This window comes from Seriola lalandi, unplaced genomic scaffold (genome assembly GCF_002814215.2).
Source record: "Seriola lalandi dorsalis isolate HSWRI2012SDOR001 ecotype SW California unplaced genomic scaffold, Sedor1 jcf7180002054040, whole genome shotgun sequence".
In the NCBI taxonomy this organism is placed as follows: Eukaryota; Metazoa; Chordata; class Actinopteri; order Carangiformes; family Carangidae; genus Seriola; species Seriola lalandi.
Window position 1 is genome coordinate 296,392 of NW_019524593.1, and position 10,023 is coordinate 306,414.

The 10,023-nt window shown below is 38.5% G+C and overlaps 1 protein-coding gene across 1 annotated transcript; it reads left to right on the plus strand.

Moving 5' to 3' along the window:
• The first annotated feature begins 424 nt into the window (after window positions 1-424).
• On the plus strand, window positions 425-5,093 carry psmd14 (proteasome 26S subunit, non-ATPase 14). Its single transcript, XM_023402869.2, has 11 exons — window positions 425-550; window positions 1,468-1,523; window positions 1,996-2,067; window positions 2,172-2,291; window positions 2,484-2,554; window positions 2,803-2,953; window positions 3,098-3,205; window positions 3,594-3,668; window positions 3,786-3,911; window positions 4,489-4,551; window positions 4,889-5,093. Exons 2-11 carry the CDS (start codon window positions 1,476-1,478, stop codon window positions 4,985-4,987), a joined length of 933 nt encoding a protein of 310 aa, XP_023258637.1. The 5' UTR covers window positions 425-550; window positions 1,468-1,475; the 3' UTR covers window positions 4,988-5,093.
• Window positions 5,094-10,023: the final 4,930 nt, after the last annotated feature.

Consider the following 10,023-nt stretch of genomic DNA (forward strand, 5'->3'; position numbering starts at 1 on the left):
ACTTGCATTATTTTAGTTTATGCTGAGCACATTTGTTGTAAAATTGTGTTTTATCAAATTGCTTAACTTTTTTCTGTGTCAAGTAATTAACACACAGAAAATCTTGGGCAATGTCAATGTAGTATTATCCATCATAGAAGTACTGTTCGGCTGCAGCCAAGGATTATTTTCTCCAAAAATTGATGATTCTGTGTATAAAATGCCATCAAATAATGAAAACAACATATTAACATATCTAAAGTTATTTTTTAAGTTTGATGGTGAGATATTATTTATTATTATTATTATTATTATTATTATTATTATTATTATTATTATTATTATTATTATTATTATTATTATTATTGAACATTGTAGTAGGCCATAGTAGTAGAAATGTGGCGCCCCCTTGTGTCTTGATCTTGAAATTGTCAGTCGTTACGTCATCAGAGCGACGGAAGCAGTTTTCCTAAAAAAGACAATTCTGGCTGATTCATTGTAGTCAGTCCGTTTGGCTTTGCTGCCCACAGAAAAACATAGTCTTCTTAACATCTGACAGATTTGACAACAGGTAAGTGGAGTTACAGTTTTAATACAGCCAGTAGCTTCCATAGAATACGGTGAGATGGAGTCAGTGTCAGTAATTTGTTGCTGCTTTTCTGGTGCGAGATGGCACAGGCTAAGTTAGCATGAGTAAGCTAACAGCAGGCTAAAGCTTTCAGTAACAGCTAACAACATCAGTTATTGAACCGAGCGATTTAATGTCACTTCGTTAATATATTTAAGTGACATAAAGTTACATAGAAGTCTATATCTTTTTGTTAACCCACAGCAAAACTCAATAGATACTGATATTAATCAAAGACCGACATCTGCCTACTCGGCTTCTTATGCGGTGTTTACGTGACTATGGGTAAACCAGCTAACTGAAGCTACCTAGCTAACTTTGATTGCTAACTTTAGTTTTATTCAGGATTTCTTCCTTAAATAAAATAATAATGCCATGAACTCAAACAAAGCATCAGTCAATTTAAATTTTATTTCGGTCTGCAGTCAATAAGATAAGATAACCCCTGTGTTGCAGCAGCACAAGCACAGAAATAACTGCAGATACACTGAGAAATAAACGTAAATACCCTTACAAGTACAGTGGTGTTCAAAAGTCTGAAACTTTACGAAAGGAAAATGGTTACGCTTAGACACGTAACATGGTATAAAGAGCCGGATTTTTTTGAAAAGCAGAAACCTTGAAGTCTACTACGTAAGCCAAATGTATTCTGAAATCTTTGTATTGAATTTGTCCAAAAATGCTCTTACATTTACTTATTCCTGGTCGTGAGTGTATATTTAACTGTAAATATATATAACTTATGAAAAACCAAATGTATCTCTCTGGTATCTGATGATTATACAAGTTGTTGGTCAGCTCTATATAGTATATAGCTGTTGAATGCAGGCTAATGACTTTTTATGTGTCTGTTTTAATAGACCCAGATATGGACCGGCTGCTGAGGCTTGGAGGTGGAATGCCGGGGCTTGGCCAGGTATTACAGCCATTTAATTTTCTATAAATAAAAGAAGATGAACAAGTGTTTCTAATGCTTCATAGCATAACCATGATGGGCAGAAGTCAAACTACTTCTCAGATTCACACCTTAAATTACTTTTAAATGTAAATGTGTCAGTGCTTATACTTTTAAAATGTTGTTAGATAATATTTAAAAAACATTTGTTTTGCCACACTGGAAACTTCTGTCCATAACACTGATGGGATCATTACTGCATTATAATGTTTCCAGTATTTCATAAACATTAACAAGTCTTGCATGTTGACACTCAAATCTCATGGTTTAGCATAGCCTGTCACAAGATTAAAGGATACAAAGTTATATCCCATTGGACATTACATGTAATCCAATTCCTAAACGACAGCTGTATTGTGGTGATTAATCTGAGCAACTACTATATTTGAAAGGCCTGAACAACTGGTAAATAAACTCTGCTTTGACTCCTCAGGGCCCCCCAACAGATGCACCTGCTGTGGACACAGCAGAGCAGGTGTACATCTCCTCTCTGGCCCTGCTCAAGGTAATCACACGTCATCTGCACCAATCATTCTCTTTCAAAGTTGTGGTATTCATCTTTGTATTTTGAATAACACTTCAATACACTTGTGAAATCTCATTCATCAGATGTTGAAGCATGGGCGTGCTGGTGTACCAATGGAGGTCATGGGATTGATGCTGGGAGAGTTTGTTGATGACTACACAGTGCGAGTGATTGATGTGTTTGCCATGCCCCAGTCAGGAACAGTATGTATTCTCCTTAATATCATTATGTATCATTAGTGACATAACATACAGTATTTGATAGCTCTGCCATGCCTAATGATATGTAGTTCCATAATAAATTCTTTGTGTGCTGATGTCAATAGCTCTACAAGTCTGTGATGCTACATTTTGATTTTGCTCTATGTCACGAAATTATGTTTTTGATTCTCACAGGGAGTGAGTGTAGAAGCAGTGGATCCTGTGTTCCAGGCGAAGATGTTGGACATGCTGAAGCAGACCGGCAGGTAAAACTTACACAGTTAAAATATTTGAATTAATTCCCATGGTCAGATTTTGCCTATACTTACAAAAATCCTGAAGTGTAATTTTTAGAATGGCAATTCTACCAAATTTTGTCAGCTACAGCATCAATTAATGGTGCAGAAATTTTAAATGAAACCTTACTTTAAGGTGAAATGTAGACTGAATGTATTTTTTCCCCAAAAAGTAACTTGAAACATGTTTGCTGTCTTCCCCTCACATTCCTCATCAGACCAGAGATGGTGGTGGGGTGGTACCACAGTCATCCTGGTTTTGGCTGTTGGTTGTCTGGTGTGGACATCAACACACAGCAGAGCTTTGAGGCCCTGTCAGAGCGAGCCGTTGCAGTGGTCGTCGATCCCATTCAGAGCGTCAAAGGAAAGGTAAAGATGTGTGGCTGCTGCAGAAATCCTTAAATCAACTGTTCTCAATTTAGGTGCATTATACAAGATAAGCTATTCATTGGGAATTAAAGATAACTCACTGCTCAGTAAACTAGTTTCATGTGAGGCCTCTCTCTTCTTCAGGTTGTCATTGATGCCTTCAGATTGATCAATGCCAATATGATGGTTTTGGGTCATGAACCAAGACAAACCACATCCAACCTGGGTCATCTGAACAAGCCCTCAATCCAGGTAACACATTGTGCGACATACATCACCTTCGTTAATTCATTTCTTTAATAATTCCTGATGGGTATGGTAGAGTGGTAAGTGGTTGTTCCCCTGGTTTCCCCATAAAGATGAGCTTAGCTATTAGCGAACAGAAAAACGCAGCAGATACCATTTTGTTGTACCAAGGGAGAAAGCACACAATATCTAATTATGTAATGATTTTGATGGCACTCAGTCCTGTTCCTGTCAAAGGTCCAAACATAATTTAATCACAAGATGAAGTTGTTGAATATCAATTCTACTGTTTGAGTTTTTTCTTCTGTGTTTGTGGACATTCTCAGGTCAGAGCAAAGAGACTTTGCATGTTTTTATTCCTTGTAGTTAACGCAACTTTTTCTCATATTTGCAGGCTCTGATTCATGGACTTAACAGACACTACTACTCCATCACCATCAATTACAGGAAAAACGAGCTGGAGCAAAAGGTTTGAGAATGCACTCCACCGGGATTTTAATATACTGTGTGTGTGTGTATATATATATATATACAGTTTTGGTGTTTTTAAAAGGACATGACAAACATGACTGCTATTATTCTTTAGATGCTGTTGAACCTGCATAAGAAGAGCTGGATGGAGGGGCTGACCCTGCAGGACTACAGTGAGCACTGCAAGCTCAATGAGACCATTGTCAAGGAAATGCTGGAGCTGGCTAAGAACTACAATAAGGTACAGCTTTTAGATCTGCCATTTAGGACAGCCTTTTTAAACTCCCTGGAAAGCGCATTTTATTCAGCTCTTCAGAACGGGGAACTAACAGCACAAAATGGAACAAAGGTTCTGGTGTGCATTAATTTATGAATGCAAATAAGTACATTTGATTAGAATATTATTGTTAGCTTTAATTATCTTTTTATAAGGAGGTATTAATAATCTCAATATTGACTTAAAAGATCATAGCAGTGTTATAACCCAGAAAATCACTGATCTGTGATTTAATTCAACTGTTTACTCTAGCTCAGCAGTCAGAGAATCAGTGAGTGTCTCTGTGCTGTGAGTGTTCAAAGATCAGAAACCCACAAATTTGTTGACACTTGTTGATGCCTATCTTATCTCAACCGGTGCAAAAGATGCATGCTATATTTCCCTTATACAAGATTCTCAGGGTCTTGCATGACCTAAAATTATATTCAGTATTTCATCGGAGCAACGAAAAACTGCAAAAAGTGCTACATGCGTACAAATATGCGGCTCTTTGAGGTGTGCTCCTCCTCAGTACTGAGACGCTGTCGTGTTTCCACTTCAGGCTGTTGAAGAAGAAGACAAAATGACCCCAGAGCAGCTGGCAATCAAGAATGTTGGAAAACAGGTAACAAAGCCAATTTCAGATAAAAACATTGATGTATGCTGATTTATTTATTTATCTTTTGTAACATGACAATGTGCTACATTGAGGTCAGTGTTTGTGATTGGTGTTGATTAGAGGTACAATTAAATGAAAGAGAAGAGTGCATTGGCTCACAGTCAGATTTATTGTGTAGACATGTTGGTACAAACAGAATTAATACAATCAGAGGTCAGGTAACTTTGTCATTAAAGTTACTTAAAGGTTGTTTAAACAAAAGACTTTTCAAAACATTATGTGTATTTGTTTAAACCATCGTCATCACATCTCACTGTTCATGTTTTTTCTCTTTTCTTCCCAGGATCCCAAGAGACACTTGGAGGAGCACGTAGACGTTTTAATGACATCCAACATTGTTCAATGCCTAGCTGCCATGTTGGATACCGTAGTTTTCCAGTGATGGCCCTGTGTGTATAACTGTTAATATTGCAACCCATGTCTTCTTTTATATAAAATAAATGTATGTATGAAATAAAGACATAGGCTGGTGTCTGGTTTGAATTGGACAGCATGGTGTGGTACTTTATTTTGCTATCCAAGCAGCGAGTTGTAGTGCACTTGTAAATCACTTTGTAAATATTTTAGACAAATTAATCATTGACACATATATTTTTAATACCTGGTGCATTTGTATTTCTCGGGATGAGTGATCCCCTTGGTGTTGTGACGTGATGCGCATCCTAACCACTGGATGGTGCAAGAGTTGCAGTTTACAAACTAGAAGTTGTGATTTTGAGGAGTTTCTACAACATTTCAGCCCAGTTATTGTTCCAGAGTTAAACAGACTTGTTGGGATTATTTGACTAGTTTTTAGGTTTGATGCAACAGTTGGTAATGTGTACCTTAGAAGCAAACCACTGATTTTTTTTTGCCAAAATATAAAACTAAAAGCTTCGTATCCTCTATTGTAAACACTGAAAACTGGTAATGCTCCACCTTGAAACCACTGTGCATTGACGTAGTTTATGCTGCTTCTGCTGACTGTCTGAATATCAAAAATAAGATTCCTTCCCCTGTATTTGTCGCAGACATCAGCATAAAGTCGGTTACAAGGAGAAGGATGACGCAGGGTCATCACCTTTTCCCACTTTAAAGAAGTCTAATGAGCAAAATTGAACTGCCTTTTTCAGTTTATGTACAGGAGACAGACATCAGAAGTGACTAATCAGCACTGAGGGCATGAAAGGAATTGAATCCTAAATATTACAATAGTGTCGCTTTTGTAACCTTTTGTTTCAGAAAGGAACACGTTCAATGGAAAAGACATGATATTTAGAATATGTGATTGTTGTGTATGCATGTGTGCCTACATGTTGGGTTTGGTCTGAACAGAAGATGCTGCACAAACAGTTTACAACTTACCTGGATGATTGAGAAAGGCAGCTCTCATCTGGTACCAATAAAGGATCCATTGCAGATTGTGAACAATAGCTGGGTGTTGCTGTCAGTGGGAGCTGGGCCTAAATACCAATATCCCTCTAAGTTTATTACGGTTTGAAGAAAAAAGTCTCAATAATGGTCTCAAAGGATCTCAGCCAGATATGAAGCTTGTTTTGCAGCAACCCCAGTGACAACATGGAACATGTGGTCCTTCTCCATCCTGTCCAGTATATACTAACTTGACAGAGAGTTACGACAGATGTGGCCGCCAGCCATTATATCAACCTAAGGGGGCTTCAGGTTACATCATTTTTGTTCCTGACAGAAATCTTTGCAATGCACATGATGAAATTGGCTTTCTCTCGATGTGAATGAGGCTGTGAAATGAAATGAAACACCTCCCTTTGGTGAACTGCGGGAATGTGAAACCGGGCCCCACCATAGTCCTTATTATAAATTCAGAATCTAAAAGTTGACCCCTGCTGTATAGATCTCTCCGAGTTTCAGTGTATTACAACTGCTGCTTTTAATCAGTGTGGTAAAGCTGTTTCCCTAAGGCGAGGTTTTCTTGACGGGAATGTTGAGATGCTTTAGCAATGAGACTAGAACATTTTTATTGAATATGTGAGCGAGGAGTCTGGAGGAAGTGTCTAAGCATTTTCTGTGCAGTACAGTAGTAGTTTAAATATATCTGTAATGTAAAAAGGTCAGTGTAAAACCCATGTTAAAGAGTAATAATGATCATCAGCAGCTTCATCTCTTTCCATTAACTTAAACGTGAAACAGATTTCTGTGAAGCCAGTGACTGAAGAATTATATTTTGCTTAAGTAATAACTCAATGTAAAAGAGCTAAATTACAAGTAAAAATCCTGCATTCACATTTCACTCAGCCAGATCTGCTTAAGTTTAAAATTATACACTGTTGTATAGTTTAGTCTAGAACAATGCATCATACTGCAATTTTTATCTTCATTGGCATTACAACAAAAGCTGAGCTCATAGTGCAGCAGGACTACATACGAAAACCATCATAGAAATGTAACAGCAGAATGCACAAAGCAAAATAAATCACAAAGATTAGCTGAAAGGTTTATCCTTCAAGAATCAAATAGCCACAAGGAATGTACTTGTTTTGGAAAGCTAAGAAGTTGTTTTACAAACTAATCTCATGGTTTGCAGGTAAAACTTTAATCTGCCAAATAAGTTTTAACTGCTGAGATTTCCCTTTGAAATGTAGTGGAGTAAAAGTATAAAGCGCATGTCTCTAAGTGCAGTACTTAAGTGACTACATTGTAAATTGTAAATGTATTGTAACTTTCTCTCAATGTGTGAGGCTAATAAAAAAATAATTCTTGTGTGAAGTCATGAGAAAAATGTATAGGAAACTAAAATTTACAAAAAACCTAATACATATATATATAATAGATATAATAGCTATAGTTGTTCGGCTTATAGTTGAAGTTACAGTAATGGTGACCTCGCACTGAAGATAGATGTAAATGGAAACAAAAAAGTGTGTATGAAAGTTGTTATTCTCATCGATTGCATGTACAGCCAAGTTTGTTCTTTTCAGCTTACCTCTAAATCTGCCTGTTTGTCTTAACTCTTTCTAAAAACTATGAAGTTCTTTAAGTCATCGCAAGCTATCTGCATGCGTTTGTGTGCTCCTGTGCCACATCCATTGTCTGTTTAAAGTGCTGAATCATTGCACAGTATTTTCATTCCAGCCAGCTGGAATCATTGAGACGTTTTCAGACATGGCCTGTCCTGTTTGAAGTGTGAGGCGATGTCTCACTGAGATTACACACACACAAATGAAACCTGTGTGTGTGTTGTGCATAGAAGCCATGTGAGACAGCAACAACAGCACAATGTTATCTTTTGGGGGCTGTGATAAGAAACGTCCCCTCAGAAAACTTCACTGTAGCACAAGTCTGAACCAGGTTTTTTGTCTCTTTCTGACAGCAGGATAAGATAAGCCTTGACTATTGTAGGCTTTCTTTTGCTTAGATCAGTATGGTTAGTTTGCTGCCACTCTGTGTTTGTGAGTGCATGCTGTTGTTTTGTGTTTGACTGGAGACTCACTAATGCTTAAGTTGTAGTCAGACAATTCTCCTCCACCTGTCCAAACCTGAAAGTCTTTTCTCCTCTTCTTTGGTTTGAAGCCCAAAGGATAACCGTCTTATCTCATGTTCCTTTGTAGCGCTTATTTTGAAAGGGAGTGGTTCTCTCCCTGTTTTCCTCTCGTGGCAAACCACCTCTGAGCAGATGACTCCAAGGAGGAGGCTGTAAACAGCGCTGATGCTGTTTGGTGCGGCTTAAGAAGACTGATCACTCCCATGGGGCCACGGCCAAGTACACAACTTTGCCCTGCCTCAGTGGAAGGGAGCCAGAGGATGACAGAGTTCATGCTTTTTAAGTGCGTGCTTGTGGATGAACAGTAAAGAGTGTTGCAAAAATGTGAAGAGTCACAGCATGAAAAATGGAGATTTTTGTTTTTGCGAACAGCTTAAAATCCTTTGCTACTGAGTCAGAGTGTTGTGAAATCCAAACTGATCTGTTTGGGAATCATCTCGTTCAGTGTCAGAGTTTATTCTTGACCTCGGAAATAGCTGCTGGCAAAAAAACAATCTTGATTCATGTTTCATTTATTTGCTGTTCTGGAGCTTTTGATCATATCACATGGCTCTTGGGATGTTAGTTGGTAGATCCACCAATTTTGTCCAGACTGAAATATCTCAACAACAATTTGACGGATTGCCATTAAATTTCATCCACACATTCATGGTTCAGCGACATAGCTCACACCACATACAGGTCAAAATCTTGAACTGTCCTGTGAAATGTTAAAACATCTACTTGACAGATTAGTACAGAATTTGTTGCAGACATTCTTGGTTCCCAGATGATGAATCGTAGTGTAGTTGGTGGTCCCCTGACTTTTCCTCTATCAGGCCACCAGAAGGTTAAGGTTTGGGTTGAAATGTCTCAACAATTGTTGGATGGATTGCTATCAAATTCGGTACACACATTCATGCCCTGCTCACGAAAACAAAACGACTTTGGTGTCACCCTCAGGCAAAATTTCATTTTATTCAGTACTTTGGTTTATTCCCAAATACCTGCCAAACTAATGTGGTTCCCATCAGGCATGCAGAACATAAATGGAACTTTAGACAAGGTTCTTTGTTCTGCACACTAATTTGGGTGTAAACAGGGTGCATGAGTGAGAAGGTGTGAGTATTTTTGCTTGTTAATTATCGAACGAGTGTGAATTTTTGCACATGTTTATGATGTACTCTGCACATCTGGATGAACATCTCTTTGGGCTGATAAACACTCTCCCATCAACCTCGATCTGCTTTCACACGGCCCCCACAGAGCACTTTCTCCATCCCAACTAAATTTCACCTCTCTTCACTGCCTATTAAATGTCACCAAGCAAAGTTAATGCGGGCCGTTCGGGCATTTTAGTGTAATGCAATCTGTCAGACAGCTGCGCTATATCAACTCAGAGTCTGACTCCCTTGTTGTCTACCCCGGCCCATCAGAGATAGAGTGCCCTTAACCTACAAAGATCCTCACTCTCTCAGCACATCTGTTCAGCCAAGAGATAAACAGATCTGCGGAGCAGTTCATACCTGCAGGGTCGTCTGGCAAATGCTAATGTATACAACATGAAAAATGGTGCCTGCTACTGTGAGAGGGGGCATGACATCTGGGCTGTGTGGAATGTGGACTGTATTTGCATTAAGCTCTGAATCAAACACAGAGTCAGACAGAGGACGTGGATCATAGTTTGAACAACCAGTAATTGTTTAGCATCGGGGCTAGCCAGCCTCATACAACTAAACCCAAATGAAAGCATGAATGGATGGCAGAGATGGTGAAGTAGTCATGCTGCCTCTAGCATGCCAGTTTGACCACATTTCACCTCAGGAATATTTGGGGTATGACTAAATTTGTTCCTTAAAAGGGATGAATGAAAGCGAGTGGATTAACTGGAGCTCTGTTACAAGGCAGAATATTTTATAGGGGTTATGGAATGGCAAATG

Bases quoted from the DNA above. Each gene is read 5' to 3' on its own strand.
- psmd14 (XM_023402869.2), top strand. From the start codon at position 1,476: ATGGACCGGCTGCTGAGGCTTGGAGGTGGAATGCCGGGGCTTGGCCAG. The intron at 2,954-3,097 runs GTAAAGATGTGT...TCTCTTCTTCAG, and splicing joins TTCAGAGCGTCAAAGGAAAG to GTTGTCATTGATGCCTTCAG. The intron at 4,552-4,888 runs GTAACAAAGCCA...TTTTCTTCCCAG, and splicing joins TCAAGAATGTTGGAAAACAG to GATCCCAAGAGACACTTGGA.